General features: G+C 51.0%; 2 protein-coding genes across 2 annotated transcripts in view; one reads left to right on the top strand and one right to left on the bottom strand.

Annotated features, from left to right (window-relative positions):
- PBX1 (PBX homeobox 1) overlaps positions 1-12,287 on the bottom strand; it is a 696,336-nt gene that overhangs the window by 109,634 nt on the left and 574,415 nt on the right. The window lies entirely within an intron of this gene.
- The window catches only part of LMX1A (LIM homeobox transcription factor 1 alpha), a 93,547-nt gene continuing 92,504 nt past the window's right edge, over positions 11,245-12,287 (top strand). The window contains exon 1 of the mRNA XM_060233069.1: positions 11,245-11,416. Within this exon, the coding sequence (XP_060089052.1) occupies positions 11,245-11,416 (172 nt within the window). The remainder of the gene's footprint in view (positions 11,417-12,287) is intronic.

Genomic DNA, 12,287 nt, shown 5'->3' with positions numbered 1-12,287 from the left:
AAGAACATCCCTACTTTCCAGATCTTCTGCAAGTTCCACTGATGTCCACAGAGGGGCACCCAACCACATAACATTAGCAAGGATGCCGCCAGGTTTTGCAGCACTGTCGGTTAGAGACAGGACTGAAACAAATGCTGCCATTGTTACTTCTGGCGGAAGTTGCAGCCCGGTTTCCCTAACTCAGGCAACTGCCTCTAAACTTAGCCATGGAAACTGAAGGTTTAATATTAAAGGCTAATTCATTGCAAGTCACTGGTTGATCCATCTAGCCCAGGAGTGGCTTTGTAGGACAGTTCTTCACTGAGGAATCTAGCAAGATCAGAGCTCTTCACTCTGGCCTAAGAAATCTTCTGTCTTTTAAAAAATTTGTAACATCCTTTCCTTTTATTTATTAGCTTCCTTGACCAATGCTCTTAAGCTCCAGGACTTTTTTAGAGCAGGAACGCAGTTCTGGCTGGCTTGGTGTCAGGGTGTGTGGCCTAATATGCAAATGAGTTCACACTGGGCTTTTTCTACAGAAACCCTTATGTGAAACTATGCTGATGTCAAGGGGTGTGGCCTAATATACAAATGAGTTCCTGCTGGGATTTTTTCTACCCAAAAAGCCCTGTTAAGCGCAACATAAAACAAGACATTGAATAACAGAACTGCAAAACAAAATTATAAAGCAGAATACTTTATAATTTGGAGCCAAAGTAGAGTAACTAAAGAGGAAGAAAAGCCAGTAATCATGATCACAAGACATAATTAAGTAACTAAACCCCCACCCCCACTAATGTTAATATAAAATCCCATAAAACCACTTAACGTTATAAAAATAGATTTTAAAACCTTGGGACATGATAACAGCACAACAGATTTCAAAGGTGCTTTAGAGAGAACATTATCAACAGATATTTTGCCACTGAACGAGCTATTTCAGGGTCCACGTCTGGCAGCAGTGGGGTTGTCACCCAAGATTCCACAGGAAGTCAACGTCTATGTAAGATAGAAGCAATCCAGATGGATCTGGGAACGGTCCACTGATGACAGAATAATATAAGGTGAACTAGTGTCTCTATTATACCTGATGCACAATCACATAATCAATCAGAGTATGGAATTTTAGCAAAATGTCCCCTTCACTCTGCAGTTAGAAAAACATTCAAGCCGGCTAGTGTAAAAACATACCTAAAGTCTAGGGACTGTAAGAAAGGTCATATAGGAAGGAATTTTTTTGAGGGGACACAATCCCTAGTGCGAAACCGGAACAAACATGCCTTGCACGAGTTGAAGTGCTGATTGTGTCACATCAAGCCTAAAAGCTTGCAGTCTTTTGTACTAGCTTGGTTAGTCCAATAAAAGTGATCACATGAATTTTGATCTTGTCTCCAAGATCTCAAGCAGTGAGATATGAGATGCTTCCATTGAGGAGGACAAGACTCCAACCTTTGGCTCTTCTTCTGTCTTCTAACTTGATGCTCTATCGCTGAGCTATATTCTTTCCACAGGTGATTTACCTGTATTAGCCCTAATGTACTGTTGAGAGAACTCTTGGAGAAGAGGAAGGCCATCCCCTTGAGTTATTTTCTCATAAATGCCATTTTCAGAAGCAGCCTTGTGTTTCTCAGAACTTATAGTTCCCCTCCAGAAAACACACAAAGCGGGTTGGGGAGGAACATAGTTTCTTAAGTTCAAGCTCCATCTGCCATAGCATGGGCTAGATGCTGTGGGTCCATTCTACCGGCAGTGGTGCTTTCCTTTAGCACCAAGCCTTCTTGCATCAGGACAAAGTTCCTGGAACCGAGCCCTGACCTGGGTAGTTCAGGCTAGCCCGGTCTTGTCAGATCTTGGAAACTAAGCAGGGTTGGTTATGGTTAGTACTTCGAAGGGTGTCCTCCAAGGATTACCAGGGTCATGATGCAGAAGCAGGCAATAGCAATTCACCTCTGAAACATCTCTTGCCTTAAAGGAGAGCCAGTTTGGTGTAGTGGTTAAGTGTGCGGACTCTTATCCGGGAGAACCGGGTTTGATTCCCCACTCCTCCACTTGCACCTGCTAGCATGGCCTTGGGTCAGCCATAGCTCTGGCAGAAGTTGTCCTTGAAAGGGCAGCTGCTGTGAGAGCCCTCTCCAGCCCCACCCACCTCACAGGGTGTCTGTTGTGGGGGAGGAAGGTAAAGGAGATTGTGAGCCGCTCTGAGACTCTTCGGAGTGGAGGGCGGGATATAAATCCAATATCTTCTTCTTCTTCTTAAAAAACAAGTCTAGCTCACCACCTAGAGGTGCACAACACTAGAAGAACTTCTGGCTGCCAGACGATCTTAGGATCTCCTGGGTATATTACACACTTTGCCATATGAGAATGAATTAAATTAATTGATTGATTTCCTGGAACCCAAGGAAGGTGCCACTGCTAGTAGAACAGATCTGTCGGATCCAATCCCATGATTTTATTTCGGAGCTGTCTTCCTCTGCCCCCTCCCCCGTGACCCTGCCATAAGCCAAGACTTGGAGTGTCACTAAGGCCAGGGCAGTAGAAGCCAGATAGCACTGATCAGTGAGGTCCTAATTCCACTAAGAAGGTCTCCTGCAAAACCTACACTGAAATCTATGAACATGGGTTCATTTCAACAAGACTTGCTGACAATACAGTCTCCTCTCTGTATGTGTAAACTGCTGTTGAGTTGCTGCCAAACTATGGTGACTCTGTAGTAGGGTTTTCAGGGCAAGAGGCATTCATAGGTGGTTTTCTGTTGGCTGCTTCTGCACAGCGACCTTGGACTTCTGTGTTGGGCTGTGATCACACACACTAATGCACTTTCAATCCACTTTATTGCACTTTTCAACTGGCTTTTACTGTGTGAACTGGCAAAATCCAGTTGGAAAGTGAATTGAAAGTGCATTACTTAGTGTGTGTGACTGCAGCGTTGGTCTCCTATTCAGGTACTCTACTCACCAGGGTTGACTTTGCTTAGCTTCTGAGATCTGACAAAATCAGGCAAGCCTAGGTCAGTCTTCCCTACAATAGAGCATCTAGTTTACACTAGAGCAACACAACTCAAAGTGCCTTTGTTTGAACTTAAAACACCAACACCTTTATTTCACTGTCTTGGTCTAAGTATTGAGCAGGTCCCAGCTCCCCCGCCCAGCTGGTGGCTGTAACCAACTCTTACCCAAAGTAATCTGGATAGAGTGAAGCTTGATATTAACACTCTCTGGATTCTATCCCAGATCTTGCCAGGCCAGAATATTAGCATACTTTTATTATCTCCTGTTAATGCAGGATGTCTTTAACATAAATTATAATGCACACCGTACACTGGCTTAGGCTACAGTTATCAGCACATTATAGCAGATGAATTGTTAAAATGTTTAATGATTGACAGATGAAAGTCAATGTAATATAGTGGTTAGAGTGTCAGACTATAATCTGGGAGAGCCAGGTTCGAATCCTCACAAGCTGCCATGGAAGCTTACTGGGCGACCATGGACCAGTCGCACAGTCTCAGACCGATTTCCCACTAGCCTTATGCCGCTCTCACACTTCTCTTCTCAGCGGGGCTTCCGTCAGATTTCACACTATCTGCCCTGGGGCTGCAACTCACTGTGCCTCTTTTGGGCAGCAAACAAGATCCTCTAAAAACCGGTTTCTGTTTGCCGTGCGGAAAGGCGAAGCAAGTTGCAGCCCCGGAGCAGATAGCGTGAAATCTGATGGAAGCCCTGTGGAGAAGAGGAGCATGAGAGTGGCATAAGGCTAGTGGGGAATCGGTCTCAGTCTAAAGTCCCTCACGGAGTAGTTTACGATGACAACCTAGAGAAGAGAATGATATAAGCTGCTTTGAGTCCCCACGGGTGCGAGGGAAGGAGGTATAATGAAGTAAACAAAATAAATACCATTTGTCCAGTGTGAAAATCCAAAATAAATAAGAAAAAGAAGAAGAAGAGTTGGTTTTATTATACTCCACCCTTCACTACCAGAAAGAGTCTCTGGGCGGTTCACACAATCTCCTTCCCTTCCTCTCCCCACAACAGACACCTGTGAGGTAAGTGGGCAGAGAGAGCTCTGTCAGAACTGCTTGTGAGAGAACAGCTCTGAGAGAACTGTGGCTGGCCTGTGGTCACCCAGCAGGTGCATGCGGAGGAGAGGGAATTCGGTCCTGCATACCTCTGTAAAGTCACAGCTGGGTCCAGCAACACATGGTTCTCCAGATTAGAGTCCACCGCTCTTAACCGCTACACCAAACTGGTTCTCTGGTATATGAAAACATTGCCCTGACCTGAATAGCCCAGCCAAGATCACTTGCATGTGTGGTCACAGAAGCTAAGCAGGGTCAACCCTGGTCAATATTTGGATGGGAGGTCTCCAAGCAATACCAGGAGGGGAGACCACCAATGAATACCTGGACATCTCTTGCCTTGAAAACGGCATGGGGTCACCCTAAGTCAGCTGTGACTTGATGGCAAAAACAAATAAATACTAAACGTTAGAGGATCAACTCAAGAGGCCTGAAACAGATGATCGAAACTTTGCAAGCAAAGATGTGTGTGCTTGGGATGGGGGAGAATGGCTCAGCCCAAGTCCAGAACTTTGTGAACTTTATTCATTTTACTCAGAGAACAGGTCTAAACAGTGGGAAGTCCATGGCAGTAAGTAGGTGTAAAGGTAAAGGTAGTCCCCTGTGCAAGCACCAGTCATTTCCGACTCTGGGGTGACGTCGCATCACAACATTTTCACGGCAGACTTTTTACGGGGTGGTTTGCCGTTGCCTTCCCCAGTCATCTACACTTCCCCCCCAGCAAGATGGGTTCTCATTTTACCTACCTTGGAAGGATGGAAGTCTGAGTCAACCTTGAACCAGCTACTTGAACCCAGCTTCCACCGGGATTGAACTCAGGTCGTGAGCAGCGAGTTCAGACTGCAGTACTGCAGCTTTACCACTCTGCGCCACGGTGTTCCTTTTGGGTGCAGAAAGGTATAAATCTGTTTGGAATTGCCCTGCTAGGCATGTGCTAAATCATGTTCAAGAGGTTATTAGTATTTCATTACTTTAAGGGACAGATGATTCTCCCAGCTCTTACCACTGTTCATCACGTCTCTGTCCTATCCTGGTTAAAGCATCTTAGCCAGTTTTAATTTATCAATTGCATCAGGTTTCAGGTCCAGCAAAACCAAACTGGAATTTTGAATTAGTGGCACAATCCTTTGCAGAAACACTGCAGTCAAAACCCACTGCTTTCTGCATCTTTGGACTGGAGTAATTCTGCATAGGATTGTACCATAAATCAGGATACTGCTTCAGTGAAAAATAGGGTGATGGGGAAGAGAAAGTAAAAAATAAATATCTGGACAGTTCGTATGGAGAGCTTCTAGGGTGGGACAGCAATCGTACCAAAGGGAATGTCCAATCTTTTAATATTATTGTCAGGACACCGCAAGAAGAAGAAGAAGGAAGAAGGAGGAGGAGAAGAGATTGTATTTATACCCCGCCTTTCACTACCTGAAAGAGTCTCAGGGCAGCTTACAATCTCTTTTCCCTTCCCCTCCCCTGTGAGGTAGGTGGGCTGAAAGAGTTCTGACAGAAACTGCTCTTGAGCAGAACAGCTCTGAGAGAACTTTTGGCTGACCCAAAGTCACTCCAGCAGCTGCAAGTGGAGGAGTGGGGGATCGAACCTGGTTCTCCCAGATAAAAGTCCGCACACTTAACCACTACACCAAACTGGCTGCAGAGTGACCAAAAGGGGTTTGTGGAGCCAATGGTTCCCTGCAGATTCAGAGACATCAGCAATGGACATTGGTAGCCAGTTTCACCAGGCAGAGTTTCCTTCTTTTCCATTGTCTCAGAGTCTGTGCAGTTTCCAGCTGAAGCTTCAAGCCTCATAGCCAGGCCTATCCTCCAAGAAGCCAGCTCCCACCAGACTTGCAAAGTGCGGTGGGGACAGAGCAGTGGCTAGAATAGAATCCAGGACAGCCAGGTTCAAAATAGCCTCCCTCTGCCAGAACGCTCACAGATGACCTCGTGCCAGTGGTTCTTTCGCAGCTGCACTTGCCTGTCAGGGTCGTTGTGAGTATCAAATGGAGTGGAGACTCCCCATTCTGCCACCAGGGCTGCTGGAGGACCTTTGGCCAGGCCTTCTTTCTCAGTCTGGTCTACCTCGCAGAGTTGTTGTGAGGAGAAACTAGAGAAGGGGAGCGAGCATTTCCTTGAGCTCCTCGATCAGGAGGTGGCCAAACTTGTCTAACATAACAGCCACATAGAAGACACCTCAGATGTTTGAGAGTTGCAAGACATGAGTGTTAGATATCTGAAAGCTGCAAGGATGGAAGAAAGGAAGGCAGGCAAATAGATGGGGGAGGGAGAGGTGAAAAGAAAGTAACTTCAAATGTATCCTCCAAGCCTCTGGCTGACTTGGCTTGGATAAGTGATTTAAAGAGACAAATGCCTCCTCTGAGCCAGCTGACAGAGCAGTGGGGCCTTCGAGAGCCGCGCAATATGTGTGAAAGGGCCACATGAGGCTCCTGAGCCGCAGTTTGGCCACCTTTGTCCCAGATCAATGAGTGTTATAACAGTACAGGGTAGCAGATGGATAGAAATGGGAAAGGGCCTCTCTGAGCCCAAGTGCTGGATTCAGTCTAAGGTTGCCAACCTCCAAGCAGGACCCGGAGACAACCTGGAATTATAACTGATCCCCAGATAATCGAGGCCAATTCCCCTGGAGAAAATGGCTACTCAGGAAGATGGGCTGCTAACATTATACTTCTCTGGGGCACCTCCTCAAACCCGATCCTCCCCAAGCCCCATCTCCAAATCTCCAGGACTGTTGTGTATGCCACGGGTGGGGAACGTCTGGCCGAGGCCTCGAGATCACTTGGTCTGGCCCTCAGGGATTGCTGGGCCGAGCTGAGACATATGGCGACCTCTACAAAATAAAAAACCCTGGCCCTAGGCATTTGCCTAGGATGGCAGGCCGGGTGTGTGTGTGCCACATTAGGCTCTCCCCACATGACTTCAAATAGAAAACAATTATTTGTACTAATTTTGCTGGCCTGAATCGTTCTCCCTCAGCGGAGCGCTGTTTTTTTAAGTTGATAATTTTGTATGTCCTGCAAATGATGTTATAAATATCCATATGGCCCTTGGCAGAAAAAAGGTTCCCCACCCCTGGTGTAGGCAGACCAAAGTGAAGACGATGATATGTGTTCCTAGAAGGACTGAGCTTGGGGACTCCGGAACAATGGGCAGCAGGATCCAAATACCTGTTGCCCTGCTCCAATCACGGGCCCCTTGCTGGTTTGAATGATCCAATGGCGTGCTTGCGCGGGAAGCTTGAAGTCTATACAAGTTGCCCCCTTTGGCCCAGTTCTGCCGTCCTTTTAGTGCGGTCCTATACTTGTTGTGTGGAATAAAGAGCCACGATCACTACCACCTCGCCTCTTCCTTGCGCTGAACCCACTATATTACAAGGACTTTCCCAACCCGGAGCTGGCAACTCTAGGAAGTTCTCTTGTGGAAGCTCCACTGCAATGTCGCCCCAGCTGAATTTGCCCAGGTGAACGTCCCAGAGGATAGAGTCCCCCCTCCCCCACCGGCAGGGCCATCTTAACAGCATTATGGGCCCGGGGCAAAGCAGTGTACTGGCCTGGGCTCCTACGGCAACTACTCACAGGAATAAAACGTAAATGGTTATTAGTACTGCATCATACACACGTTAGTATGGGGCCCACGGGCAAGTACCCATCAGGCCTAAGCGTTAAAACAGCCCTGCCCCCGGGCTAATCCGAGGCGACGTCTGAAAGCGACTTGTGCCGCGTGAGAGGCTGCAGGTCGGGCAGGGGAATGAGGCCGGCTCACCTTTTGCTGGATCAGCAGCCCTGGACAGCTGAAAGAACTCCCAAGACGGACTCCTCCAGTGTCAAGGAGGCTTGTGAGTGAAAAAGGGGAAGGGCGGAGGAGCAGGAAGACACTCCCCCTCCCCAGCCCAGATCGCTGCTTCTTGCACATGTGGCTGAGCCTTGGAGGCCGCCCCGCTTCCCGCTGCTCTCACACCTCAGCGCACCGCCAGCTTCCACCCCGTTCCCACAACTACTACCCTGCTTGGAGCGCCGAAATCAAGGACCAGACCCAACCCCCCTATTCATTCGGAAGCCGCTTCCACCGTAGTCCATGGGATGGATTCCCCAACGCGGGGTTAGTGTGTGTGTAATCTTGGATTTCAGTCTTGGGATTGATCGGAGAGAAGGGGCCTGATCTGTGAACAGCCCCTGCTTTGTACCGAGCTTGTAAGCTCCTCGGGGCAGGGATCGCTCTGCAGTTCAGCCGGAAGTCTTTCTACAGTCGATGCCCCTAGACGGGCATGAAGACATAAGAGGAGGGGAAGGAGGAGAGATTGGATTTCTATCCCACCCTTCACTACCCAAAGGAGTCTCAGAGTAGTTTACAATCTCCTTTCCCTTCCCCTCTCCACAACAGACATCCTGCAAGCACTGTTCCCTCTAAGCTGCGGAGTCTTGTGAGCATAAATTCTACTTTGTGAGCTACTAGCATTAAAGCTGTGAGCTACTGGCCTTAAAGTTGTGAGCTACCGCATAAATTATTGCGCGGCTCTACAGCCATTTTTCCTGAGCTGAGACAAAAATGTGTGAGCTGGAAGCTAAAAAATTGTGAGCTAGGCTCACACGAACTCAGCTGAGAGGGAACACCGCCTGTAAGGTCGGTGGGGCTGAGAGAGCTCTGAGAGAATAGCTCTGCGAGAACTTGTGACTGACCCAAGGTCACACCAGCAGCTGCTTCTGAAGGCGCGGGGAATCCAACCCGGTTCTTCCAGTGAGAGTCGCCCGTTCCATCCCTTGGAAGCGAAGTTTTTCAACTTCTCTTTCTTATATCCCGCCTTCTCCCCCCCAAAGCTGCTAACGTTGTTCTCTCCTGCATTGTGCAGGCGGTTGGATTAGATGACCCTAGAGGTCCCTTCCAACTCTATGATTCTATGATTCCTCCCTTTTACCCTCACCACAACCTTGTGAGGTAGGTCAGGCTGAGAGGGCGTGACGGGCCCAAAGCCATCCAGTCAAGCTTCGAAGGCAGAGCAAAGATTCGAACCTGGATGTCCCAGATCCTAATCCGACGCATTAACCACTACCCCATCCTGACTGACACCGAACTGGCAGGGAGCTACGACCAGGAACCTGTGAGCGCAACTCTGGCCATTAACCTCTCAACCCTTGAGAGACACATCTGACCTGGAGGAAACCTTCTTCTCTGTAGTGTTCCCCGCCCACCCCCCGAGGCACCTAGAATCATGAAGAAGAAGAAGAAGAAGAAGAAGAAGAAGAAGAAGAAGAAGAAGAAGAAGAAGAAGAAGAAGATGATATTGGATTTATATCCCGCCCTCCACTCCGAAGAGTCTCAGAGCGGCTCACAATCTCCTTTACCTTCCTCCCCCACAACAGACACCCTGTGAGGTGGGTGGGGCTGGAGAGGGCTCTCACAGCAGCTTCCCTTTCAAGGACAGCTCTGCAAGAGCTATGGCTGACCCAAGGCCATGCTAGCAGGTGCAAGTGGAGGAGTGGGGAATCAAACCCGGTTCTCCCAGATGAGAGTCCGCACACTTAACCACTACACCAAACTGGCTCTAGAGCTGGCTCTAGAGCTGGAAGGAAGGGACCTCCAGGGTCATCTAGTCCAACCCCCTGCACAATGTAGGAAACTCACAAATGCCTCCCCCTAAATTCACAGGATCCTCATGGCCATCTAACCTCTGTTGAAAAACCTCCAAGGAAGGAGAGCCCACCACCTCCCGAGGAAGCCTGTTCCACTGAGGAACCGCTCTGTCTTCCTAATGTTGAGCTGGAAACTTCTTAAATTTAATTTCAACCCCTTGGTTCTGGTCCTACCTTCTGGAGCCACAGAAAACAATTCCACCCCATCCTCTATATATGACAGCCCTTTAAGGACTTGAACCTGTACGAATAAAGATAGAAAAAGATGCACTTCGCCCTCAAACCTAGAGTGGCCGATGCCAATAGCTCCGCTGCCCTGCAAGGAGCGCCGCAGCCGGTTAAGCACGAAGCACGGGGCTCCCGAACGCTCTTCACCCTTGGAGTCAAAGCCCCCCCCCCCCACGATCTGGCAGCCAGTTAAGCCTGAGCGACGGGAGCGGGGGGGGGGGGAGTCTCGAAGTGTGCCAGTTTGGCTGTGGGGTTCACCGGTCCAAACAAGGGCGCATGGCTGCGCAGAGAAGTCCGCTCGGTGGAACCGGATTGACTGGGCGGTTGGGGGAGCCCAGACGCTTCGCCCAAGGCCGCGGTGGTGGGTGTCCGGGTTTCTCCTGAACCCCGCGGGGTTTGCTGCCGGTGAAAGCACAGAAGCTCCCGGCCTAAGCCTGCTCTGGAAGCGCCGCGCAGTAAGCCCAGACCAGCGCAAGGACCGTCAAGTCCTGGACACCCTTCCGACGTGCGGGGATTTTGCGCCTTTCCCTCCGCCCCAGACAGTGGCGCATCGGGCTCTTGGCCAAGTTTGCCAGACGCGTTGGCAACCTCTGCGACGCGCTTGGCCCTTCCTGCGCGGAGGGGGCTCCGCTCTGCTTCCCCGGGGAGCCGCTGCCCATCCTCCTGCCCAGCCGAGCCGGCCAAGGACAGCCCCCTGCCCGGTCCTGCCCTGCCGACGTGCGAACGCCTTTCTGCCAGCCGTGCCGCGATGCCCGCCGCCGCCCAAGCTTCCTTCTCGCCTTGACCAGCGCAGGGCGGAGGAGGGTGGGGCTGGGAGGGGGAGAAAGAGGCAGGGATGAGACGCCGTCCTCCAGCCGAGGGGCTCGCCCAGCGGGGAGGGAGCGGAGCCCAGCTCAGCCGAGGAGGGGCAGGACAGCCGAACCGCCGGCCCGGCTGCTGCTGGACGCCGCGGATGGCGCACCGGGCACCTGGCGGCGGTCGGCCAAGCTGCCGGCAGCGCTTTGGCCCCTGCTGACCGCCGCCTTCCGGGCTCCAAGGCTTGCCTTTCCGCGGGATCCGAAGGCGGTTCAGCCGCCGCCTGCTCCTGCAGCTGCCAGGTAAGCTCCTCGGCCGGCCTCGACCCTTCTGTCTGGGGCGCACCGCCGGCCCTAGCCACCTATCTCCGCGGCGTGCGCCCTGGGCGCACGGCAGAGGCCGAGGGACGCCGCTCGCTTGGCTCCAGCTCGCTCCCCTTACCGATCCCTCCAAATCTCAGAAGGGACCTCTGGGATGTCCGTCGCTCCCTCGGGAAGACGGTGCCGCCTCGAGGGAGGGGGCCACATGACCACCGCCCGCTGCCCTAGCCTTGCAGACCCGCCTCGCTCTTTTGCAGCCGGGACGCCCCTCGCCGGTTCGGCCGCCCTCCTCCCAGCCATGTTGGACGGCCTGAAAATGGAGGAGACGCTCCAGAGCGCGCTGGAGCCGCCGCCAGCCTCCTTCCCTTCCCTGCTGGGTAAGTGCTGGGCTGCTTTCCCCCGTTTCCCACAAACCATGGAAGCCCCTTCCCCCGGGGTCTCTCCTTTGCGCACCAGTCCGGGAGTCCCGAGTACCTCTTTCCCTTTGCCGGCTGGACCTGTCCTGCCGGTCCAAAGAGGCTGCTCCTTTGAACCCCGTCCCAAAAGAGGGCTCTGCGGTCTGGTCTTTCCCCCTGCCTGTCCCTCCTTCCTTCTGAAACCCGAGACGTTTCAAACGACCGCCGCTGGGAAAAGACCATCTGGGTGGAAGGAGCAGCCCGACGGCTTCCGAGAAAGGCGGATCGCAGTAAAGTTCTGCCCGAAATGCGAGCCCCTTGGCCAGGGAAACAGAGAGAAGCCTCGGGTGTGAAAGAGGGACGCAGCGGTGACCGACAGGATCATTCCCGCTAATTATTATCAGTAGAAGCAGCAGTAACTTAAAAAAAGAACAGATAGGATTTTTATCATTATAAAGCCCTATTTTCAGCTGTCTCTGGTCGTAGAGCAAACGCGCGCATTCCCATCGGTAAAACGTTACCAACATTTTTGCATTGCGCTCGTCTCTAGAGCCAGGACTGGCGAAACTGATGTGGAGGTCCGGGGACCTCAAGGCATTGCTTATCCGGATCGAACTGCGCACCCCTAAACCCCTAAGCTCAACCAGAAATATTTGCCTTCGGACCATTTGGTTGGTCCTAAAGCGAAAGTCTCAATCTGTCTAATGGTAACAGACGTTACCATCGAGGTGCTTAAAGTCATTGTCGAATACTGCTTTGATCATTCTCTAATTCTACGGATTATGTAATGATGATACTGTCTAGTCTCGATGCGGTCGGTTGAATGTGGTTTTTTTCGGTAAGGTTTTAATGT

The sequence above is a fragment of the Heteronotia binoei genome, chromosome 2, assembly GCF_032191835.1.
Source record: "Heteronotia binoei isolate CCM8104 ecotype False Entrance Well chromosome 2, APGP_CSIRO_Hbin_v1, whole genome shotgun sequence".
NCBI lineage: Eukaryota > Metazoa > Chordata > Lepidosauria > Squamata > Gekkonidae > Heteronotia > Heteronotia binoei.
Note: the sequence above shows the minus strand (reverse complement) of the source record. Positions and strands in the feature narration are given on the sequence as shown.